The sequence below is a fragment of the Rana temporaria genome, chromosome 13 (genome assembly GCF_905171775.1).
Source record: "Rana temporaria chromosome 13, aRanTem1.1, whole genome shotgun sequence".
NCBI lineage: Eukaryota > Metazoa > Chordata > Amphibia > Anura > Ranidae > Rana > Rana temporaria.
In genome coordinates this window covers 72,727,021-72,753,628 of record NC_053501.1, presented here as the reverse complement: position 1 = coordinate 72,753,628, position 26,608 = coordinate 72,727,021, and the positions used below count along the sequence as shown (strand labels likewise).

Genomic DNA, 26,608 nt, shown 5'->3' with positions numbered 1-26,608 from the left:
TTACTTTTTTGGTTTGAATCATGAACGAATTTGCGCCGTAAGTTACGGCGGCGTAGTGTATCTCTCGTGGCGTAACGGCGCCCAATTCAAATCGGCGAGTAGGGGGGCGCGTTTCATTTAAATGAAGCGCGTCCCCGCGCCGAACGAACTGTCCTAAATTTCCCGCCGTGCATTGCGCTAAATGACGTCGCAAGGACGTCATTGTTTTGACGTGGACGTAAATTACGTCCAGCCCGATTCACGGGCGACTTTACGCAAATAAAATATATATTTTTTTAATTATGCGCGGGAACGACAGCCATACTTAACATTGAGTACGCCAAACAGCAGCTTTAACTATACGCCGAAAAAAGCCGACTTGAGACGTAAAAGAATGAGACGGCCGCTCATACATTCGTGGATCGTCGGAAATAGCCAATTTGCATACTCGACGCGGAAAACGGCGGGAACGCCACCCAGCGGACGCCGAAGAATTGCATCTTAGATCCGAAGGCGTACGAAGACGCACGCCTGTCGGATCTAACCCAGATGCCGTTGTATCTTGTTTTGAGGATTCAAAACAGATACGACGCGGGAAATTTGAAGATACGCCAGCGTACTCGCTTTGTGGATCTGCCCCTATAACTTATAACTTGCGCAAACCGATCAATAAATGCTTATTACGATTTTTTTACCAAAAATGTGTAGAATACGTATCGACCAAAACTGGAAATTTTGTTTTTTATATATTTTTGGGGACATTATAGCAAAAAGTAAAAAACTAAATATTGAATTTTTTTCAAAATGGTCGCTCCATTTTTGTTTATAGCACAAAAAATAAAAACCACAAAGGTGATTAAATGCCAAAAGAAAGCTCTATTTGTGTGGAGAAAAAAAAAGAGATTTTTAATACAGCTTACCTGTAAAATCCTTTTCTTGGAGTACATCACGGGACACAGAGCAGCATATTCATTACTATGTGGGTTATATGGAGTACCTTCAGGTGATGGACACTGGCAATCTCAAACAGGAAGTGCCCCTCCCTATATAACCCCCTCCCATAGGAGGAGTACCTCAGTTTTGTAGCAAGCAGTATGCCTCCCAAAATGGTCCTCAAAAGAGGGGTGGGAGCTCTGTGTCCCGTGATGTACTCCAAGAAAAAGATTTTACAGGTAAGCTGTATTAAAAATCTCTTTTTCTTTATCGTTACATCACGGGACACAGAGCGGCATTCATTACTATATGGGATGTCCCAAAGCAATGCTTACAATGAGGGGAGGGAGAACATCTCCAAGACAAAAGGATTTAATTTAGAGAAATACTCAAATCATAATAAATCCAACTTAGTTGAGAAAAATAATCTTAAATTTTAAATTTAACTCAAAAAAGAGGAGCCCCCGGAATCCGAGGGTCTCAAACTGCAGCCTGCAGCACTGCCTGCCCAAAGGCTGTATCAGAATTCCTTCTTACGTCCAACTGGTAGAATTTTGTAAACGTGTGGACAGAAGACCAGGTTGCCGCCTTGCAAACTTGAGCCATAGAGATCTGGTGGTGTGCTGCCCAGGAGGCGCCCATGGCCCTAGTAGAATGAGCCCTTAATGATACTGGAGGAGGCAACCCTTTCAAGTCGTAGGCCTGAGTGATTAATTGCTTAATCCACCTAGAAATGGTGGACTTTGCAGCTGCCTGCCCCTTCTTGGGCCCATCCGGTAAAATGAACAGCACATCTGTTTTCCGGATCTTCTTTGTAGCTTTAAGATAGGCTTTCATGGCCCTGACAATATCCAAGGTATGCAGCAACCCTTCCTTTCTGGAAGTAGGTTTAGGGAAGAAGGATGGTAATACCAAATCCTGGTTCAAATGAAAACTGGATATAACCTTCGGTAGGAAGGAAGGATGAGGGCGGAGAACGACCCTGTCCTTATGAAAAATAAGATATGGTTCCTTACAGGATAAGGCCGCCAGTTCCGATACTCTTCTTGCGGAAACTATGGCGACCAAAAATACTAACTTCCTTGTCAGTAAAACCAAAGGAATTTCAGCCAACGGCTCAAACGGTTGTTTCTGTAAACTTGACAGAACAAGATTTAAATCCCACGGACAAAGCGGGGATTTAACTGGAGGTTTAATACGTAAGACCCCTTGAAGGAAGGTCTTAACCAGCGAGTGGGTGGCCAGCGGCCGCTGAAACCACACTGACAGAGCAGAAATCTGTCCTTTGATTGTGCTTAATGCCAGTCCTTTATCCACTCCTAGCTGGAGAAAACGTAAAACTCTATCGATGGTGAACTTGCGAGGAAGCCATAGCTTGGACTCACACCAGCCTACATAGGCCTTCCAGACCCTGTGATAAATCACCCTAGAGACCGGTTTCCTGGCTCTGATTAGGGTAGAGATTACTCTCTGAGACAGACCTCTACCCCTGAGAATCAGGGATTCAGCCTCCAGGCCGTCAAATTTAGATGCCGTAAGGCAGGGTGGAGGATCGGACCTTGCGATAGCAGGTCTGGCCGTAGAGGAAGAGTCCAAGGGTCTCCCACTACCATCCTTAAGATTAGTGAGTACCATGCCCTTCTGGGCCATGCTGGAGCTACCAGGATGACTGGTATGTGCTCCACCCGGATCCTGCGCAGCAGGCGGGGTAGTAACTGGAGCAGGGGAAACGCATACAGAAGTTTGAACTGATGCCAAGGGCAAACCAACGCATCGGTTCCACAGGCCATCGGATCCCTTGAGCGGGACATGAACCTGTCTAGCTTCTTGTTGAGTCTCGATGCCATGATATCCACGTCCGGCACTCCCCATCCTTGGCAGAGTGCTTGAAAGATTTGTGGATGCAGAGACCATTCCCCCGGCAATAGAGTCTGGCGGCTTAAGAAGTCCGCCTGAAAGTTGTCCACTCCTGGAATGAATATTGCCGATATGCAGGGCACATGAGCCTCTGCCCATAGGAGAATCAAGCTCACCTCTCTCTGAGCGGCTTGACTCCTGGTTCCCCCTTGGTGATTTATGCATGCCACGGCCGTGGCATTGTCTGATTGAATTCTCACCGGGAACCCCTGCAATTTTGACGTCCAAGCCCTGAGGGCTAGTCGAGCAGCTCTGAGCTCCAAGATGTTGATGGGCAACTGCTTCTCTGGCTTTGCCCAAGTACCTTGGCGAGTGCAACCATCCAAAATTGCTCCCCAGCCCGTCAGGCTGGCGTCTGTGGTCACTATCTTCCAAGCCACTGGGCTGAAAGACTTCCCCTTCAGTAGATTCTGAGGGTCTAACCACCAACACAGACTTTGTCGGACTCTTGATGAGAGCGGCAACGGGATATCTAAGGCCTGTGGCCTTCTGCTCCATGCTGACAGGATGGCTGCCTGCAGGATGCGAGTGTGGCTCTGGGCGTATGGTACCGCCTCGAATGTGGCCACCATCTTGCCTAGTAACCTCATACATAGGCGAATAGTCGGTTCCTTCTTGCTTAGAACCAGTAGGATTAATTCCTTGATGGCTTTGACCTTCCTCAGAGGTAGAAACACTCTTTGTTGTTCTGTGTCTAATCTCATGCCGAGATATTCCAACTGCCTTGTGGGCAGGAAAGCTGACTTTTCTCGATTTAGGACCCAGCCGAACTTCGAGGTATTGGACCGTGAGGGCCACTGCTCGCTCCAAGCCGGGAGACGAGTGATCTATGACTAGGAGGTCATCCAGGTATGCTAGGATCGTGACCCCTTGGATCCTTAGCTTGGCTAGGATTGGAGCTAGGACCTTCGTGAACACCCGGGGGGCCGTAGCCAACCCGAAGGGAAGCGCCACAAATTGGAAATGACGCGAAGCCACCATGAAGCGTAGATATCTTTGATGTGGCTGATAAATTGGAACATGAAGGTAGGCATCCTTTATGTCTATGGACGCCATGAAGTCGTCCTTTTGGAGTGTGGCAGCTGCTGACCGCACGGGTTCCATCCGAAATGAGCGGACTTTTAGGTATGCATTTACCATCTTTAGGTCCAAAATTGGCCTGACATCTCCATTGGACTTTGGGATGATGAATAGGTTGGAGTAGAAACCCAGCCCCTGTTCCAGGACTGGTACCTCCACTATTACTTCCTGGGAAAGTAGATGATTTAATGCCGACATTAATGCGGCTCCCTTCTCAGGATCGTTTGGAATCCTCGACGCCTGGAAATGAGGAGGAGGAAACTTTAGGAAATCTAATTTGTAGCCCGTGGCCACGGAAGACCGTACCCACTCGTCGGGAATGCTGGCTTCCCAGACCTCTGAAAAGAGTCGCAGCCTTCCCCCCACCTTCGTGGGTGGGGGCGCCCCTTCATAAGGTCGGCTTGGGGGCTGGTTTTGCTGGTTTGCGAAACCACTGCTTTCTGCCTCTAGCAGCCTGTCCTTGTGACTTGCTGTTGAAGCCGAAGTTTGCTTTCGCAGGAGGCCGTCGATACTGTTTGGCATTAGAGGGCCCCTGCCCAGGGGAGTACTGTCGTTTAAACGCAGGCCCCTGAAACTTCTTCTTAGTTGGCAAGAGAGTACTTTTGCCGTTTGAAATGGTCTGAATGTATTTATCTAGGTCTTCTCCGAAGAGTCGTCCTCCATGGAAGGGGAACCCTACCAGGAGCTTCTTGCATGGGGGCTCGGCCTCCCAGCTTTTTAACCATAAGAGTCTTCTCATATGGATAAGGGATAACGATAAACGTGACGCTTGCTGGATAGAATCCTTAATTGCGTCTACCGTAAAACATATGGCCTTAGGGACATCCGAAAATTCTTCTGCCTGCTGGGCAGGAATAAGTTTAAGCATCTGCTTAATTTGATCCGATAATGCTTGAGCAACCCCAATCGCAGCCACAGCTGGCTGTACTACTGCCCCTGCAGTAGTGAAGGAGTTCTTAAGTAGTGCTTCCAAGCGTTTATCAACTGGATCCTTGAATACCTGTATGTTTTCTACAGGGCATGTTAACGACTTGTTAATACATGAGATGGCTGCGTCCACTGCAGGAGTAGCCCATTTCTTGGAAAATTTATCTTCCATAGGATATAGGGCAGAGAATCTTTTAGGTGGTAAGAAGATTTTATCTGGCTTGTTCCAATCTTGGAACAAAACTCCCTCTAGTAGAGGATGGATCGGAAACACAGCATTGCTTTGAGGCGCCCTCAGTGAGCCCAAAGCTGAAATCGTCGATACCTGGAGATCTGGTACTGGCAAGTTGAATGCATTATGGACCAAGTCCGTTAAGGCTTGAATCCACCAGCTCTCCCCTTGGGAGACTGCTCCAGACTCCTCTGTATCCGGATCTTCGATCCCTGAACCTACTTGGTCCTTGTCCAAGAGGTCGTCCAATTCCCCTGAGGAAAGGACCTCCTCTTCTGAGGGTCCGCGCTCGGGCGACGGAGATCTAATCCGTTTACTGCCCCGCATAGCTGTGGCTATCATTTTTCCCATTCTTTTCTCCATCTCCTTTAAAGAGGTGAGTAATACCTCGTCCGTGACCATCTTGGGGTTGGACTGACCCGCGCCAGCTCCAGCCCCAGATCCCGATGGCCCCAAGGCTCCCTGTGGGGAAAGCAGCGGCATAACTTTGTCCGAGACCTCAGACTCTCTGGGGGAATCCCCACCTCTTGTACCCTCTGACCCGGATGCCATGGTACAATACCGAGGTACACCTGCTAGCTTATTGGTACTTGGAACTATAAATAGTTAATTGCCCAAACACCTGTTTGGGGGATAAAAAATGCTTCCTCTCCCCTAGATGACTTTTTTTTTTTTTTTTCAATCTTTTTTTTTTTTTTGTTTCAAATCCAGGAAAGAAAAAGCATTCTGTCCCCCTGAGTAGTATTGCAAAGAAAAACTATGAGATGGAAAAGAAACAGCCTATTTCTAGGCTTGAAAACAGTCTTCTGAAGACTGCAATATCCTTTCTGGCCACTGTGTGTCCTCGGCGCCCCGTGCTGCCGCTCTGGTCTTTCCTCCCCAGTTCCAATGTATCGAATGAGCTGTTTGGAACGAAAAAGGAAGGGCCGCCCCTTCCTTAAGCCACTGACCCGCCCTTCCCCCCTCAGCTAAACGGCGCGAATTGCGCCTATAACACGTGAACGCGCGCCCGCCGATAGGGGGGGGGGGGGGGGTTGGGGGGAAGGGAGCCTCTCTGCTCCAGCTGGAACCACGAGGAGGTCAGCGTTTTTGCCTGCTTGCAGGGTCTGAGGAGGAAGACTGATGGAGCATCGCCTGGAGGCTTGCAGGTAAGCACAGCTCTCTGACACACACATACACATTATATCACACAGGCCCCACTCAATGCTTTTCCAACACTACAAGGGAGGTCACTTCTTATGGGGAATAATACACATAGAGCCATCCTATCATTAAGATATGTGACTAGTTTGCCAGATGCAGCGCATAACTTTAGGCATGTCCCCTGTGACCCCCCAGAAAAAACCTGCTAAGAACCAAGTTCCGCAAGTTTTCCCCTCACTTACCTGCTCCATGCCGCAGGACTTTGCCAAGCAAGAGGCCCAATCTTCCCCCATCTCCGTGGGGATGTCTAGACCTTCAGGCCCTGGGTTCCTATGAAGGATCCACTGTCCTGGGCCCATATAGCACTCTGGCAACAGAAACATTAGGCACCCAAAGGTTTCTAAGTTCTGGGCCCAGGGTCCAGCTCTCTAAAAAGAAAAGCATTATGGGCTATACCCCAAGGGTTTGGGGTCCGGTTACTGACCACTTTAGCGCTGAGGCCTTTGGACAGAACAGGTTAGCTCACCTAATCCCAAGGATGCGGAGGCAAGCTAAACCATGACCAACACCTAAGACACTGGTGTAAAAACTGAGGTACTCCTCCTATGGGAGGGGGTTATATAGGGAGGGGCATTTCCTGTTTGAGATTGCCAGTGTCCATCACCTGAAGGTACTCCATATAACCCATATAGTAATGAATGCCGCTCTGTGTCCCGTGATGTAACGATAAAGAAAAAATGTTTGTTTGGGAACCACGTCGCACGACCGCGCAATTGTCAGTTAAAGCGACGCAGTGCCAAATCGCAAAAAGTGGCCTGGTCTTTGACCAGCTAAATAGTCTGGGGCTGAAGTGGTTAAAGAAGTGTTCGAGTCACACTGCACAATAAAACAAAAAAAAAATAAAGGAGGCTTTACCCACACCAAAAAATTGTAGAAGTAGTGAATGAGCATGCTATGTGACTGAAGGAGATCAAAAGCTACAGAAAAGAAAAAAACTAAAGCTATTATAGGTAGGGAACATATTTGTTGTATCTGTGTAGTAGGACCAGGAAGTTACAGCCATAGCACTGCTGCATCAGAGAGTTGCTGAAAACATCCAATACATACTGCATATTGGGAATTTTCTACTACTGCCACGTTACATTATATGGGAATGGGCAAACGGATTTCAGCACCGGTCATCTTTTTAAACCAATTTCTGCCCTATCCAATCTATTATATATTGTCCGACTAAGGGTTACTGTCCTGTAACAAAGCATCTGGAAAATCCGCTGAAGAAGTCCCGCCCCTGGGACGCAACGTTCGGTAGGGAGAGCGTGACGTCACCCGCTATCATAGTCACACACACGCCTGTTACTCTTGGCACTGGACTAAGTGCCTTGCTCTGTAAGTGCATTTTATTCATTAAATTTTACTGCTCTGTCTCCACGGAGAAACACTATGTGCCGTTTTTTCTTTCATATTTGGATTTGATGCTTGACTGCTGACCTTCCTTTTTGGAGACCTTTTTATCATTGCTGGATTTCCCTTGTTATTGGAGATACCCTTATGGGAATGCTGTATATGACCTTATCTAACAGAGGGTCATATCTGTGAGGTGAGCGGCCATTGCTACCATTGGTGGAGGTGTTTCTACTTAATTCCACGCTACAGCACCTGCATGATTTTCTACTCATCACCAGTCACTTTAGAAAAGATTCTTTATGGACTTTCTAATATTGGACTTTTAGCGCTGCACTACCTATTTTTTATTTACTCTCAGGAATTTTATTAATTGAATCCCAGTGTTCAGCTGCTTGTTTTATATGTGTTTTTATTGCGCTGATTATATTTTCTACATTTGCAAAATTAGGAGGATGTCCGACTTACTAGAATTTTGTCAGCTTTGGCCTCACTAATGCCTTTAATATTAAGAAGTTCCTTCTTTGGTGCATAAGCAACTGCTTCTACTGTATGGAATCCAGCTTCTTCCAGTTTCTTCACATCATTCGCATTGATGCCACATTGCTTAACAGAAAACAGAGAAAAAAAAACATTTAGTTACTGCCATTGTTCTCGAATAGGAAGAAGTTTCTTCACAGCCCTGTCTAAATTTCACAGAGACAGAGCCAATGTACCTAAACACACCAAATTCTACTCATCGCCTATGGAAAAAATAGATAAAATGGCAAATGACAATGAAAATATCGTGAAAAATTGTGAGTGAATTTTGCTGGGTGAAGCAGTCCAGGCTGTTTTATAATACCACACAACAGAAGAACATGCTTCCTGGCAATACTTCACCATTTCTAGTCACCCATAAAACATTTAATGCCAACATATAAAACAGGCTATACAGAACAATTAAAAAAAAAAAGTCACATATCCATTTTGTCACGGCATTCACCATTTTTCACAGTAACTATTAGAAATTAAATATTGTAGAATTCTGTGCTATGATGGTCATACATATTGCAACTCTGTAGTAGGAGGGACTTGTATAAAACAGAACTATTTATGTAGCCCATGTCACTTCAGTTGTTCAAAATGCAATGAGTTACAGCAGTATGAACTCCCCTCCATAGGACCGAGTGCAATGGACAGAGCATGCACAGACTTGGCTAGAGGTCGACCGATATATCAGCCGATATTTGGCCATTTTAAAGAAAATCAGGAGATTATCCAAATAAGGCCGATATTGAACATTGGCCGCACCTCTGTCAGCAGAGTGTGGAGAAGGAACGCAAGGTTCCTCCTCCACACTGTTGGAAGAGGAGGGGGGAAGAGAGGGGGGGGGCGGGGAGACTGTCAAAATTGAGGTTGGATGTAGGGGGTGGGCTGGACCCAGCTATCCAACACCAGCCAATGGGATCTGGGCGGGCCGCCATGTGTATGTGGTCCCGCCCCTTTCTTAAACAGCCCAATCATTTGCTGGATAGCTGGTGGGTCCCGCCCACCTCCATCATCACGCTGAATTTGACAGCGATTCTCTCTCTCCATACAGTTTCATACACACCGCGGCACTGGAGAGAGCATTCAGTTTCACTATCGGCTGTGAAACCTCCCATTGGCATCCAGTGCCATCTGCCAATTCCAACTGGTGCCACATGCCCAAAAAAAAGTTTCTAAATATCGGCATCAGCCAGAGGAAAAACCCATATCGGTCGACCTTTAGACTTGGCTCCCTAACATTTTTTACAAGTGGCTCCATGAATGATATCTCACTGGTTTGGGGACAAGTGCGTAGAAAGACAGGCAGAGGGAAAAGCAGTAAGGCAAGCAGCAAAATAAGCACAACTGAACCAAGAGTGCAATTACACTTTAAAGGGGTGGTTCCCCCGAAAAACTACTTTTTTTTTTTATTACACTGCCCCCCCACATTACAATCCAATTAAGGCTATTATTTTTTTGATGCTGTACATACCTTTGTACAGCATATTCACCCGTGCATCCGGGTTGCGAGTCCCGCGGGAGTGGGCGTTCCTAACAGGTCTGTGATTGACGTTTTGACCAAAAACAAGCTCCCCCCGTCGCGTAAGCCGCGTCACGATTGGCGAAAGGAGCCGAACGGCGATGCGTAGTATAGCGCCGACTCGCCGTTCGGCTCCTTTCGCCAACCGACGCGATGGGGGGGGGGGGGAGCTCGTTTTGGGGCAAAACGTCAATCACAGACCTGTTAGGAACGCCCACTCCCGCGGGACTCGCAACCCGGATGCACGGGTGAATATGCTGTACAAAAGGTATGTACAGCATCAAAAAAATAATAATAGCCTTAATCGGATTGTAATGTGGGGGGGCAGTGTAATAAAAAAAAATAGTTTTTAGGGGGAACCACCCCTTTAAGGTTATGTAAACACAATGAACTTACTGTATTGGTGCCCTTTTGGTCTGTTAAATATACCATAGGAAGTATTTTGTTATATCCATTTGATGCATGCAAAAAAGATACCTTTTGGTTGCTGATAAACTTCCTATGCTCTCTACCTCTACATTAGTATTTGTTACAATGCATCAGTTATTCCTTAGGACTACAGACCCCCAACCCTTTGTTATGGAGAAGGGGGAGGAAAGTGGATTCTAAGGCCCTTTCCTGCAACAGAAGGGTGAATGAAAATCATCACCCCAGTAAAGGTACACCCTCAACAGGTAAATCTAAAGGTAAAAATGCTTAAAATAAAAAAAGAGCCATCACATTCAAAACTGAAATATTACATTTTCGTTTCTGGGTTCAGATATGCTTTAAGCAAAATCCTAACACCTTCATTACCAGTTTAAAATAATGGCAGACCTCAGATACATACAAGTACTGTATACATTTCCCCTGCTGCAGACAGGCCAGGGCTGTGCCAGTATTTACATGCAGTGTTACCCAAGAGTTCTTTAAAGGGGAGCTCCACCCAAACGCAAAAGTTCTACTTATGTGCTTCCTCCCCGCCTCCGGTGCCACATTTGTAAAAAACAGGCATCTGCTCCCAGTTCCGTGTAAGGGCGCCGAAGCGACCTACGTCATTTTCAGCCCTTCATTTTTCCCCCACTGCCTTCTGGGAGATACACGGGTCCCATAAGACAAGACAACAGGGCCCATTCAGAAAGTGCAGCGCGACTCACGCATGCGCATAAGAAACAGGCAAGGCTTCACTTCCTGTTTCCCTTCATAAAGGATGCCAGCGGCTGCACCCGAAGCCGATAGATGGGTCGGTTTCAGGTGCTGACATTGCAGGCTCCCTGGATAGGCAAGTGTCCTTATATTAAAAGTCAGCAGTTACCGTATTTGTAGCTGCTCCCCCAGACTGGAACTCCTTAAGACCGCAAATCCAACACTAGAGAATAATGGCCATCCAGCAAGACCGAACTGAGCAGAAGATTGACACTTGCATATCTTCTACACACCGGAGTACAAATCAGCCGATGCCGATTTAAAAAAAAAAAAAAAAAGCCAAAACTCGGCCGATATAATCGGTTGACCTCTATTCACAACAGTTGTGTTTCAGATGCATTTTTAGAGGCCAAGTTCAACTTTGGAATTATCTACCCACCAGCTGCAGCCTTCAATGGCGATGCCCTACATGGTGGATTGATTCATTACGTACGCTGTGTCTGTTGTGCACCAGCTAGCAGTGTACTTTTTAAATGCGAGATTATTTTAAAGCGTGGCATTTTATATGGAAAGCACTATGATGGTCTGTACGCTTTATCTGATTTTCCATCAGTGGAATTGGTGAATGTTACATATGGTGAGAACTAGGTCGATTTTTGGATTTATGTGTATTAATTATGTGTATTAATTATGTGTATTAATTATGTGTATTAATTATGTGTATTAATTATGTGTATTAATTATGTGTATTAATTATGTGTATTAATTATGTGTATTAATTATGTGTATTAATTATGTGTATTAATTATGTGTATTAATTATGTGTATTAATTATGTGTATTAATGTTTTCTGACGTGTTTCTTACTAGTAAAAATCCAGTATTTCCGGCTAGAAAAAAAAAAACACTTATAACCCCCAATTATATTTTTTCTTTTTTTAGCAACAACTGCAGAGAATAAAATAGCAGTTGCTGTAATATTATGTCACGTGGTATTTATGCAGTGGTCTTTCAAGCGCAATAAAAAAAAAAAAATGAATGAATACAAATATAAATAAAACAGTAAAGTTTTTATTACCAGTTTTTGTGGTATCTAAATTATACATACAAGTGCAATTATTCGAGGCTTGTGTTCAATAAATGTTAAGCGATAAAGTAATTTGTTTAAGAAATTTTCTGTAAGTGGTTGTTAACCCACTTTCGGTTATTTACATACTTTGTTTTGTATCCTAATACAGTGCCCCCGTCTGACTCGTAAAAAAAAAAGAAAACCTCCTTCACTGTATTTCACTGCGACATGTCAAAATGCACCAGGGCTAAGGGATCAAGCACTTTCAAGTGAATCAGGTGGAGCATGATGACTATTCTGTTTTTCATGAATTTTGGAATATTTATATAATAACATATGAACAGTGAAAAACTGAACAGTTTGTCACTGGATTTTTTTGGCAAGTCTACCTTTGGAACATGTTCCCCCTGTTTTTGCAGTGGAACACATTCCTGCAAAAGTGGAGGGGGAACCAGACCCCACACCGGCTGTCACAATTTGAAAAGCTGCGTCCTGTGAATGAATGACTACAAATGCCTTCAACCATCCTGGCTAAAAACTTGTAGTCCTTATTCTTTAAAAGCCCTGCGATTTTAGTGGGTGTTTGGTGCACATTAGGACCCTTTCGCGCCAATTAGTTTTTCAGTTAAAGCTGGAAGAATATGTATTTTTACCACGACTGACGGGTATAAAGAGTTCCATAGGATTTAAAGAGATGCATTTTCCATTATTATTATTTTTTTTCCCCTTTTTTTTTTTTTTTTTAACTGTGGGAAGCCCTTTTATCTGGCTTCCCACAGAACATGGAAATGCAATTATTTTAGTAAAAATAAATGGATAAATTCCTTTTCTTAGCAGTATAAAGCAATCTTATCAGGGTCTGGCCAAGCACTGGTTAAAGACAAGCAGGAGCTTGACCTTTTTGGTGGAAGTTCACTTTAATGTGCAATGTATGTTCCTTGCTAAAGAACTTTTTTTTATCAACCTATGGGTAAAGCTCAGTTTTAAGAATATTCTAATATAAAAAAAAGGTTTAATCAAAACACTTTAGTTATGAATAGACTGGGGGAAGAGTAAACATAGATATAATTGCTGTTCTTAAAGTGGAACTTAAATCCTGCTAGATCACTTCAGGTTGGCCCCATTTGCAGGTATAGATATGTAAAACATTAAAAATAAGTATACAATTTAAAATACACTCACCCTACCCTGCGCATGCTCAGTTACTCTCCATCTTTAGGCACTTTGAGTTTGTACAGGCCAATCTGCTGACAGCCTTAAAGCAGAATTAAATACTCCCAACTAGGGATGAGCTTCGTGTTAGAGTCAAACTCATGTTTAACCAGTTGCCGAATTTCAAACAATATGGGCCATTCGGCGCAAAATTCGAGTGTTGCGTCATGGCCCATAATTCACTGCGTCATCGCAGTGCATTGCTGGCTGATGATTGGCCAAGCATGCACTATGACCCGCATGCTTGGCCAATCACAGTGCCATCAGGACAGAGCCATAATTGGCCAAAGGAAGGGTGCCTTTGGCCAATCATGGCTCAGGGGAGTAGGTACACGCCCCACACTATACAAGGCCGCCTGCGTGCCGGCCTAGTGTAGTGTGTTGCGGAGAGAGTAAGAGAGATAGAGAGTCAGTGTCCTTTCATTTCAGATAGATAGAGCAGGCGATTGGAGTTTGCATGTCACACTGACTAAAGCTTATATACACACACTATTCAGTTTAGCTAGATCTCACTTCAGAGTGTTCCTGTTATTCTCACTGCAGTATATTAAGTCAGTGTGGTGTAGTCTGGCCACAGTGTTCACGTAAAGCTCACTGCAGACTATTGTTTTTCTATTACTGATAATACAAGCAGTTGATTGAGCTAACCTGCAGTATAGTAAGTCAGTGTACTGTATACTGGCCAGTGTGCAGCTAAAGCTGACTGCAGACAATTCCTTGTGTACCCAACTATTCCAATACATCAAATAAAGTATGTCTGGAAGGCCAACAAGGACAGACAGACACACACACACACACAGGCCAATAAAAGAGGGCAAGCAGGATCTCTGCGTCTAGAGGCAACAGTGCTGGTCATGGACACAGTGCATCCTCATCAGCACGTGGCTGCGGGGCACGCTTGTCCTTTCCCCCCCCCCCAGCAGCTGGCTGTGTTGAGCCGCAACATGCTGAAGAGTTGGTAGAGTGGAGGACCAAGCCGTCATCCTCTCACCCAGCCTCAGGGTACTTTGTCTGCCAAAGCGGCCTCTTCCCTCGGCTCAATGGCATCAGTCACTCCTTCCCTAGCCCCACCATGTCCTCCTGAGGAGTCCCCCGAACTGTTTGACCACAGTGTTGGGCACATGCTGCAGGAGGATGCGCAGCGTTTTGAAGGCTCCGATGATGGTACCCAGATTGAGGAAGGCAGTAACGTGAGCCCAGAGAGAGGGGGTGCCCAAGAAGGACAGCGAGGAAGATCAACGAGGCAGGATGCCCTCCAGCTTAAGGGCAGCACACCAACTGCATCACACCGCAGAGCTCCGCATGTGCCGGGCGCTGCCGTCTCTGCGCGTTATTCCAAACGTTTTTTGGTGTGGGCTTTTTTGAGACGTGTGCATCAGATCGCACCGTTGCCATTTGCAACATATGTCTCAAGCGTATATCTTGCATGGCCAAAACGCCAGCTGCTTGGGCACCACATGCTTGACCAGACAAATGTCGACCTGCCATGCAGTTCATTGGCAAGTGTACCTAAAAGACCCACACCAAAGAACAAAGCGGACCTCTCCTTGCTCCTCATCAGCTGGGATCTCCAACCCCACTATACCTTCAGTCCTCTCAAACCTGCACTGAGAGGAATGAAGTTGTAGAATTGGGTGCGTCACAGCCAAGTACTTGTGGGCAATCTGCCATCGGTACACCAACGTCAGATTGTACCAGGCAAATTTCCCTGCCCCAGCGCCAAAAGAAGTTTGCTCCCAGCCATCCACATGCCCAGCGGTTGAATGCTAGCTTGGCTAAATTGCTAGCAACAACTGTTGCCTTTTCAGGTGGTAGACTCTGCCCTCTTCCGTGAGTTTGTGGAATGTGCGGTTCCTCAGTGGCAGGTTCCCAAACGCCACTTTCACGGAAGACTATTCTGGCTCTCTAACGGCATGTAGAAGACAATGTCTTGGCCTTGCTGGACAGGGCAGTCAGATGCATATTACCGCTGACCCATGGTCCAGCAGGCATGGACAGGGAACGTTGCCTATCTTTCACGGTGCATTGGGTGACTCTGCTGGCAGCTGGGAAGGATGCAGGACAGGGTGCAGTAGTGTTGGAGGTTGTTCCGCCACCAAAACGCTACTACTACTGGTGATTCCGACACCTCTCCTCCACCCCCTCCTCTTCCTCCATGGCCTCTTCCTGTTCCGATTTGTCCTCAGAACCAGCGGTCCTTCGTAGGTGTTCAAGGGGCTACGCAAGTACGCAGGCAAAAAGATGCCATGCGATGCTTGAGCTGGTATGCTTGGGGGACAAGAGCCACACTGGGGAAGAGATTCTGTAAGCTCTGCAGGGCCAGGCTCAGAGGTGGTTAAAGCCACACCAGCTTAAGCCAGGAATGGTGGTTTGCGACAATGGCACCAACAGGGACAAGGGACAACTGACCCATGTGCCCCGTTTGGCTCACATCCTTAACTTGGTGGTGTAGCGGTTCTTGGGCAGGTACCTGGGCTTACAGGAGGTCTTGAGGCAGGCCAGGAAACTGTGCATTTCCGCCAGTCATACAATGCCAGTGCTCGGCTGGCTGACTTCCAAAGGGAATACAAACTGCCCAAGAACCGCCTAATCTGCGACATGCCCACCAGGTGAAACTCAACCTTGGCCATGCTGCAGCAGCTGCACACGCAGCAGAGGGCCATCAATGAGTATCTGTGCCAATATGGCACCAGGACAGGGGAGCTTTTTTTGGCCATGCCAGTGGGTCATGATCAGGGATGCATGCACTGTCCTGTCACTATTTGAGGAGGCCACGAGGATAGTGAGCAGTGAGTACATGCATCAGTGACACTGTCCCTCTTGTGCACCTGTTGGAGCATGCGCTGCGTGGAATAATGGACAGGGCACTTGAGGCAGAACAGAGGGAGGAAGAGGAGGACTTGCTTACCTCTCAAGGCCCCCTTTATCCAGACAGTGTTCCTGCTGGCCCACCGATCACACAGGAAGACGAGGATTGTATCAGCATGGAGGTGGAGCCTAGCACTCAGCATCAGTCTTCAAGGGATCATTTACAGTCACAAGAAACCCATGGACTTGAATGTGGCTGAGAGGAGGTGGCTGCAGATCATGTCGCCTTAGTGACCCAGAGGACTCCGGACCAAATGCCTCAGCAAACCTACGCTGCATGGCCTACCTGATCCTGCAAAGAGAAAATCTACCCCAAGGAAGGTAAATTCTCTATTGTCAGAGTTAATATGGGAAAAACGTGTCTCCTCTCCACCTATGCTTTATCACCAATCCTTGTTTCATTAAAAACCCCAAATTTTCAAAAAAAACAATTGTCATTGGGACAGAAACTGAGGTCCAATGTTCTCAACAGGTGCACAGACAGCAAAACAAATGTAACAGGGGTGATAACCCGACCCTATGTTTTCCAAAAAGCTTAAAAAGATTTTTTTTTGCTGGAGCTACACTTTAAAAAATTTACCAGTTCAAAATTACAAACAGATTCTACTCAAGAACAAACCTACAGTGTCGGTCTTGTTTGCACCGCCTGTATACTGCTGTTCAGAGTATATAGGGCCCACGCCTTTCTTTTTTTATTTGGGTGCAGGGTTCCCCTTCATATCCATACAAGACCCAAAGGGGCTGGTATTGCCGGAACCAGACATTACATTAAAGCTGCAAGCAGTTTTAAATGACTTATTCCTTTAGAATTGTAATTTTGTGCAGGGACCGTTCTAAACATGCACCACTTCACAGGCATACTATAGACACCCCCCCCCCCCCGGTACAATATTTAAAGGAATATTTCACTTTTATTTTTTCACTTTAAGCATCATTAAAATCACTGCTCCCGAAAAAACGGCAGTTTTTAAAACTTTTTTTGCATTGATACATGTCCCCTGGGGCAGGACCAGGGTCCCCAAACCCTTTTTAGGACAAAAACTTGCACTATAGCCTTTAAAATTTGCACTTTTGATTTTTCAAGTTCGAGTCCCGTAGACTTTAACGGGGTTCGAAAGTTTGCGCAAACTTTCGGTCCATTCGCATGTTCTGGTGCGAACCGAACCGGGGGGGGTGTTCGGCTCATGCCTACTCCCAACCTTTACAGCCAAGGAAGCGGCTTCCGTTTGATCGGCATCTGCCATGGTGCTGCTAATGTAATTAGTTATGACACTAGCCATTTGATGGTTTGACAGTTTGGGTGAGGAACTGAGGATACAAAAATGGAGTTAGCATTTCCAGCATTCCAAAAATGTAATTTTTCAAAAAAAAAAAAAAACGGCAAATAAATGGGTTAGTTCTGCTTGATGATTTACTGCTGGGGCTTTAGCAAAATGGCAGCCTCTTGCAGAAGGAGCAGTTGTCACCAGGACAGAAAAAGGCATACAGAAATCTTTAGGCTGGAGTTGCTTTAAAAACGAAAATGGGTTCAGACCACGCATGCTTGTAAGCAAAAGCACATTTTCACAAACATTGGATTTTTAACGAATCCCATTCTATTTGTAATCAAATGAAAGTGATTAATAGCTAAATGATCTCTCCCTGCCAGCGCTCTTGGATCATCAATTAAGAATGGTAATTTCATAAAAACAGGAATAGCAGCTGCTATAAACTAAATAAAACATTCAAACATATGCTGCAGTCAAGCCATAACATTTGCAGTGCTTAAATCCAAAATAAACAAATAAAATGAATGTTCATTTGTCCAAAATCGATTAAATTGGGAACGATTGAAATGTTCATCAAGGGGCATTGAATTGCAGAGAAGGGAGGTGACCATCCCTGCAATCTGGGACCATCACAGCTACAAGCTGGACTGAGAGCAGCTGAGGGACCATTCTGATACATCTAGACTGACAGAGGCCATCCCAGATGCAAAGATACAGATTGTGACAGGCGCAAGTTCTGCTTTTTTCTGGTGAATGGGAGACCATAGGGGCGATTACTCACGTGGTGTGGCGACAGGATGCAAATTTGGAAAGCATTCCCCTTCATGAACGTGTCAATTGATTTTGGACAAATGAACATTAATTTTGTTTATTTTGGATTACTTTAAGCACTGCTAATGTTATGGTTTGACTGTAGCACGTTTGAAATCCCATTCTAATATATATATATAAATAAAAAAAAAACACCCCCCACACACACACGTGAAGGCATAATGAATGTAAAAGGCTCTCTCTCAACGTACTGGAACTGACAAAATATTTTCAATGTCAAAGCAGAAAGGTTATGTGCTACTGATGTGGTATACTGAGCACATGGGCAACATTCTAATTCCCTCAGAAGCATCATTTTAGAGAGACGCAGGGTAGCCTGTCAAACACCATGAACAAGACTGGACTGTAGAAATCTTTGGCGCTGTGCATACTTTACCTCAAGCCTGGATATGGGCTGAGGCCCAAAGGATTCCTCTTCGGCAGATGTTTCATGTTGCGCTTGCATGGCCATTTTTCTTCAATGAAACTGGATGGAAATGTTAAATAATAAAATGTTAACATAAAATGTCAGTAAAAGCTATAGAAATGTATACAACTACAGAGTAGATAGAACAGACCGCCACGTCAGCTGTGGAGTTTTTTTTACTAAACGTTAAAAACTTTTAAGAACACACAGTTAGGGCCTCTCAGACTATGGGCTTGTGTTGATCATTGAGAATTCATTGACCAGTGCATTTGACCCACAGGTGACCACCTTCATTTGGGTTTTGCCGTCCCTTAAAAAGGGGTTGTAAAGTCTCCAGGTTTTTCATCTTAAAGCGGAATTCCACCTCCACTCCCGCCCGTCGGAACCCTCCCCCCTCCGGTGTCACATTTGACACCTTTCAGGGGGGAGCAGATACCCGTCTAAAGACACAGTCTGTGGACAGGACGTCAGATCCCGTCCCCCGTTGTGTTCTGGGAAACACTCGGCTCCCAGAACACAGCGGGAACCAGTCAGCACGGCACAGCGCGACTCGCGAATGCGCCGTAGGGAACCGGGCAGTGAAGCCGGAGCGCTTCACTTCCTGGTTCCCTCAGAGGATGGCGGTGGGGAGCAGCAGAGAGAGACGAGCGATCACTCGTCCTCTGCTGCAGACGGCACTGGACTCCAGGACAGGTAAGTGTGCTGATATTAAAAGTCAGCAGCTGCAGCATTTGTAGCTGCTGGCTTTTAATATTTTTTTTTTTCAGGGGACATTCACTTTAATGCATTCTATGTCAAATGGACGAAGCAGCGGGACTTGTGAGCGCCTGCATGGGTGCCATGAGGGAAAGCTGCTTTCCGTGGGGGCACCCGATCAGGAGCACCCCAGAAAAGAGGATCAGGACTGCTCTGTTCAAAACCCTTGCACAGCGCAGGCAAGTATAACAGGTTTGTGATGAAAAAAAAAAAAAAAGTACAATTACTTTAAGACTAGCATTGAAATGCAAAACCCTTCTGATGCGAACAAAAGCCACAAGCCCTCAATCACACAGGTGGCAGCAAACACAAATATCCAAGCTTATAAAACATTGTAAAAGTTAGTGATATGGCCCTCCTGCAGGCAACACTGATATGGGGACCTCTGCTTTGACTGCTCGTGGTAGATTAGTGTGAAATAAAACACAAAGTAGGTGTACTTTGTTACACCAACTTTTGCTGGTGGGAAATAGAGCTGCATGATTAATCGTGAAGAATCTAAATTACAATGTTTTTCTCTTCCCGATCTTCAAAACAGCATGTTACGGTTCTCCAACAGGTGCAGAGAGTTCTCACAGCTGGATAAACAAAAACCAGGCAGCCTGCCAAGTTTTAATATAACATGGAAACAAAATATCTTTTCATTCTTTTAGCAAAGGAAAGAACTCCAGGCCAGCTTTCAGCGCTGTCACACTTTGAATGACAATTACAGTCATGCAACACTGTACCCATATGAAACTTATATTTTTTGCACACAAATAGTTTTCTTTTGGTGGTATTTAATCAATGTGGGTTTTCTTATTTGCAAACAAAATAATAAAAAAAAAAAAAAAGTATTTTTTCTTATTCACTGATGGGCACTGCACTGATGGGATCGATTTCATTAAAGGTCGATGGATAGTTTTTTCTCTGGCCGATATTTAGAATTTGGGGCGGCCGATATATACCGATTTTTGGGGCTGATATTTTAGGCAGATTTTTTGGCAGGTGGCACAGATTGGCACTGGTTAGCATTGGCAGGTTTCACAGCCGATAGTGTAACTGTGAAACTGAATGCTCTCTGCAGCACCGTGGTGTGTGAAACTGTATGGAGAGAGAGAGCGCGAGGAGCTGACAAATTCAGCGTGATGTCGGAGGTGGACGGGACCCAGCAGCTATGCAGTCAATGATTGAACTGTTTAAGAAAGGGGCCCGCCCAGATCCCATCCCAGTGGCTGGTGTTGGATAGCTGGGTCCCGCCCACCCCCGACATTCAACCTCAATTTTGACAGCTCCTCTCTCTCCCCCTACAGTTTCACACACCGCGGCACTGCTCGGCCAACAGTGTTGAGAAGGGAAGAGGATTCTCCAGAGAATCCAGCTGGCAGAGGTGCGATCGGCAGTGTTAGGACTGACATTCCACAACTCCCATTATGCACGGCTGCCCCCTCACGCTACAGCTACTGGGGCTGACAAACCCCCAGGACGAAAATACTACTCGCCATGGCGACCTGGCGCCTGGGGTTTGTCGAGCCCTGCATTATATGCAAAGCAAGATAGTGATTTGTCATAATTGTGATGATTATGGCTTACAGCTCATGAAAATCCCAAATCCACAATCTCAGAAAACTTATACCGTATATTACATGCAATCAATAAAACAAGGATTGTACATAGAACAATATCGGACCTCTAAAAAGTAGAAGCATGCATATGTACTCAGTACTTGGTTTGGGCCCATTTTGCAGCAATTACTGCATCAATGCAGCGTGGCATGGAAGCTATCAGCCTGTCTCACTGCTGAGGTGTTATGGAAGGCCAGGATGCTTCAATAGAGGCCTTTAGCTCTTCTGCATTGTTTGGTCTCATGTCTCTCATCTTTCTCTTGGCAATGCCCCATAGATTCTCTATGGGGGTCAGGTGAGGCGAGTTTGCTGGCCAATCAAGCACAGTAATCCCACGGTCATTGAACCAGGTTTTGGTGCTTTTGGCAGTGTGTGCAGATGCCAATCATAGGGCACACCAGCAGGTGTTATAAGAGACTTGTTATGTGGTCCTACGAATTCGCTCCCTTGTTGGCCACTAGTACGTTTTTGAAAAATAGTGCAAACATTCATACGCAAATGCTCATCAGTACAGTCAATAGCAAGAAATTTTTTTTTTTAAAGATCTTAAAAAAAAAAAGGTTTTCTTTTAACCACTTAAAGCGGAGCTCCACCCTAAAGTGGAACTTCCGCTCATTGGAAACCTCCCCTCCTCCGGTGTCACATTTGACACCTTTCAGGGGGGTGCAGATACCCGTCTAAAGCCTCGTACACACGGTCTGACTTTTTGCCAACAAACTTCAAAATGAGCAAGTTTTCTAAAAAATCCGACCGTGTGTACGCTCCATCAGACAAAAGTTTGCTTTGCAAACGGACAAACTTTTCAGCAACAAAAGTCCGATGGTGCAAAGTCCGACTGCGTGTACAGAAATCCATCGGACTTTTGTCCAAAGTACAAACACACATGCCCAGAGCCAATGTTAAAATCAAACAATAGCAGAAGTTGACCAAATGATGGGGGGGGGGGTGGGGGGTAAAGAGCAGAAAAAACATGTGATGTTGGGAATGTTTGCAGAAAAGTCCTATGGGTGTGCGCGGCCATCCCCCTTTGGACAAAAACCCACGGAAAAGTTTGTTTGACGTCCGATTGTATGTATGAGGCTTAAGACAGGCATTTGCACCCACTTCCGGGAGTCCTCTCTGCGGGGGAACAGCGAGGATGGCGCTGCACGACTCGCGCCGTAGGGAATCGGGCAGTGAAGCTGGAACGCTTCGCTTCCCGAATTCCCTCACCGAGGATGGCGGTGGGGGCAGCAGATAGACGATTGCTCGTCTTCTACTGCAGACATTGCTGGACTCCAGGACAGGTAAGCGTCCATATATTAAAAGTCAGCAGCTGCAGTATTTGTAGCTGCTGGCTTTTAATATTTTTAAAACAGCGGAGCTCCGCTTTAAGCCCCGAACCATTTTGCTGGTGAATGACCGGGCCACTTTTTGCGATTTGGCCCTTGCGTCGCTTTAACCGACAATTGCGCAGTCGTGCGACGTGGCTCCCAAACAAAGTTTACGTCCTTTATTTCCCACAAATAGCTTTCTTTTGGTGGTATTTGATCACCTCTGCGGTTTTTATTTGTTGCGCTATAAACAAAGCAAGATTATTTTACTTTTTGTTACAATATCCCCCCCCCCCCCCCCCCCCAAAAAAATATATATATATAAAAAAAAAAAAAAAAAATTCTCCTCAGTTTAGGCTGATACGTATTCTTCTACATATTTTGGGTAAAAAAAAAAAAAAAAAAATCTCAATAAGCGTTTATTGATCAGTTTGTGCAAAAGTTATAGCGTCTACAAAAATGGGCATAGTTTTGAGGCATTTTTTTTTTTACTAGTAATGGTGGCGATCTGCGATTTTTATTGTGACTGCGACATTATGGCGGACTCATCGGACACTTAACACATTTTTGGGACCATTGTAATTTTTACAGCGATCAGTGCTATAAAAATGCACCGACTACTGTAAAAATGACACTAGCAGTGAAGGGGTTAACTACTAGGTGGCGCTCAAGAGGCTAAGTGTGCCTAGGGATGTGTTCTAACTGTAGGGGGAGATGGGCTTACTGTGACAACAGTGATCACAGCTTCCGATTACAGGGAGCTGTGTACACTGTCCTGTCACTAGAAAGTGGTGTCCAATCTGTCCACCACAATGTCGCTGTCCAGAAAAAAAAACAAATCTTTACCCTATTTTGTAGACGCTATGACCTTTGCGCAAACCAATCAATATACGCTTATTACGATTGTTTTTTTACCAAAAATATGTAGAATATACATTGGCCTAAACTGATGAAAACTTGTTTTTTTGGGGGGGGTATTATAGCAAAAAACATTTTTTTTTTCACAATTGGTCCTTTTTGGTGATCAAATACAACCAAAATAAAGCTCTATTTGTGGGGGGAAAAAGGGCATCAATTTTGTTTGGGTACAGCGTCGCATGACCAGGCAATTGTCAGTTAAAACGGAGGTTCACCCAAAAGTAAACCTCCGCTATTCGAAACCCTCCCCCCCTCCGGTGTCACATTCGACACCTTTCAGGGGGAGGGGGGGGTGAAGATACCTGTATAAAACAGGCCCCTCCGCGTCACCCCCCCCCCCCCCCAGTTGTGTTCTGGGAAACACTCAGCTCCCAGAACACAACAGGGACCAGTGGGAACTGCACATCGCGACTCGCGCAGTAGGGAACCGGGCAGTGAAGCCTCATCGCTTCACTTCCCGATTCCCTTACCGAAGATGGCGGCGGGGGAAGCCGAGAGCCAAGCTATCGCTTGGCTACAGCGGGCGACTTGGACAGGTAAGTGTTAATTTAAAAGTCAGCAGCTGCTGAATTTGTAGCTGCTGGCTTTCACAAAAAAAACATTTTCAGGTGAACCCCGGCTTTAAAGCGACGCAGTGCCGTATCACAAAAAATGGCCTGGTCATTCAGCCTAGGTTCACACTGCTGCGATTTTGCCGCGATTTCGGCCGCAATTTAATGTAAATCGCGGCCCACTACTTTTTGAAATCGCAGATGCGGCGTCGCACTGATTAGGACAGTGCCATTGCCGACAATTGCCACCGATTTGAGATGCGATTTGACATGTTAAATCGCATCTCAAATCGTTCCAAATCGTACCCAGTGTGAACCAGGGCTAAGAGGGTAAATCCTTCCGGGGCTGAAGTGATTAAAGAAGAAATATGTTATCCTGCATGTCGTCACAGTCACATGAATTTGGTGACACTGTCAACACTGGACTTGATGCAGGAGCCTCCAAGCCCCGTTGTTAATATGAAAGGATTTGATAGAATGTATTAACCACTTCCCGACCGCCGCATGTAAATGTACGTCCACAGAATGGCACGTACAGGCAAATGGGCGTACATGTACGCCTTTGCCTTCTAGCGGGTGGGGGTCCGATCGGTCAGGTTCCCTCGGGGAGCGATCCGGGACGACGGCGCAGCTATTTGTTTATAGCCGCTCCGTCGCGATCGCTGCCCGGAGCTGAAGAACAGGGAGAGCCGTATGTAAACACGGCTTCCCCGTGCTTCACTATGGCGGCATATCGATCGAGTGATCCCTTATATAAGGGAGACTCGATCGATGACGTCAGTCCTACAGCCACACCCCCCTACAGTTGTAAACACACAAGTGAACACTAACTCCTACAGTGCCCCTTGTGGTTAACTCCCAAACTGCAACTGTCATTTTCACAATAAACAATGCAATTTAAATGCATTTTTTGCTGTGAAAATGACAACGGTCCCAAAAATGTGTCAAAATTGTCCGCCATAATGTCGCAGTCACGAAAAAAATAAATAAATAAAAAAATCGCTGATCGCCGCCATTAGTAGTAAAAAAAATTTTTTTTATAAAAATGCAATAAAACTATCCCCTATTTTGTAAACGCTATAAATTTTGCGCAAACCAATCGATAAACGCTTATTGCGATTTTTTTTACTAAAAATAGGTCGAATACGTATCGGCCTAAACTGAGGGAAAAAAAAGTTTTAGATATGTTTTTGGGCGATATTTATTAGAACAAAAAGTAAAAAATATTGCATTTTTTTCAAAATTGTCGCTCTATTTTTGTTTATAGCGCAAAAAATAAAAACCGCAGAGGTGATCAAATACCACCAAAAGAAAGCTCTATTTGTGGGGAAAAAAGGACGCCAATTTTGTTTGGGAGCCACGTCGCACGACCGCGCAATTGTCTGTTAAAGCGACGCAGTGCCGAATCGCAAAACCTGGCCTGGGCATTTAGCTGCCTAAAGGTCCGGGGCTTAAGTGGTTAATTATGCACACAAGGGAATAGGTGCAGCCACATTTGTTTTTTTAATTCCTATGCGTTTGGCAGCCCACTGAAATGAAGTGGCTGTCAGACACTCGATATGGTGTGCACCTAGGGTTGCCACCTTATCCCTTTAAACCCAAAACACATTACACAGGTTCTGAGGCAAATTTAATGCAGATAAGGCACTAAGGGCCCTTTCACACGGGCGGACGAACGGTCCGTTTTTTACAAGTCCGCTAATGTCCGTACAGATCCGCCTCTGCAAAGATCCGCTTTTTCAGACGGAAGAAAACCTTTTTTTTCTTCCGTCTGGCGGAACGGATCGGATAAATACGGACACACGGTCCGTATTCATCCGATTCCCCATAGGGGAGAGCGGAGGATAGACAGGGCGGTCTCTGCACAGTGTGCGGGGACCGCCCTGTCCGCCGACAGCTCAGCGGGGATTTACGCATGATCCCCGCTAAGCCGACGGACACACACGGGGCGGATCAATATGGATCCGCTCCGTGTGAAAGAGCCCTAAATGAGTTTAATTACCAACTTAATCATCCACAAAACCTGTGTGTAATTAATATGTCCAGTGGTTTAAAGGGATGAGGTGGCAACCCTATGTGAACCGGCCCTAAAACCAAGAGTGCTTAATTTAGGCTCCATGCACACTGGGCTTCAGAAACATCTGTTCTCTTGGGAGTAAAAAAAGCCCAATCCTCCATTGCAGCTCAATGTACGCAGCTCTATACACACTCCAGCTTCCAGGGGGCGCTCCAACCCTCGGCTCACTCACCACCGGTTACCTAAAACCGGTGTCCGGGCTGCGCATGCGCAGTTCCGGCCGGGCATCTCCAGACAACTCTCCTGTCTGCTCTCTGGAAGCTTTACCAGCAGCCTATCTGTATGTGCGGAGAACACCTTCCGTCACCACATACAGTGTTCCGACTCTACCTCCCAGACACAGCACACTAGTCCGCTGAATGGCGGGGAAAAGCGGACCGTGTGCTAGACTAGTGCAGCACACTCACTGTCACTCCCGATGTGTCCTCCACACAACCCGGGCCACACCGACCCGCTCCCACCGTCTTCTTCACTAGACACGGATCAGCTGCACCCCGGCCTGTACGAATATCCCGCCAAAGCAGCCGCGTCACACGTCACTCCCCCAGCGCTCACTTCCGGTGCAGAGTGGGGGGCGTACCTGGAGCGTGTTCTCTGTGGTGATTGGTGTTATAGCTAGAGATTCTATGTACTGTCCAGGAGCATGATGGGTAATGAGGAGCCAAACACATCCGCACCAAACAATGTCACATGCTGCTGCTGGTTTGTCCTTACTTATGGTGACTGCAGCATTGGTTTTCTCTTGGCTAGGTTCCCATATATGGAGAACACATGCATAATTCTGCAAATGTCCCAATTCTTCAGCAGACACACGCGGTGTTCTTATATTCATGTAAATAAAAATATACATGTTTTTTTTTTACTGGAAAACTACTTAAAACCCCCAAACATTTTATATATATATATATATATATATTTTAATTATTATGAATATAATACCGGGGGGGCC

General features: G+C 45.7%; 1 protein-coding gene across 1 annotated transcript in view; it reads right to left on the bottom strand.

The window, feature by feature from the left end:
- RAD51 (RAD51 recombinase) overlaps positions 1-26,231 on the bottom strand; it is a 52,118-nt gene extending 25,887 nt beyond the window's left edge. The window contains exons 1-3 of the mRNA XM_040333763.1: positions 26,067-26,231; positions 18,411-18,500; positions 8,081-8,218 (exon numbers count right to left, since the gene is read on the bottom strand). Coding sequence (XP_040189697.1) covers positions 8,081-8,218; positions 18,411-18,485 — 213 coding nt within the window. The 5' untranslated portion in view covers positions 18,486-18,500; positions 26,067-26,231. The remainder of the gene's footprint in view (positions 1-8,080; positions 8,219-18,410; positions 18,501-26,066) is intronic.
- Between the last annotated feature and the right edge of the window lie 377 nt (positions 26,232-26,608).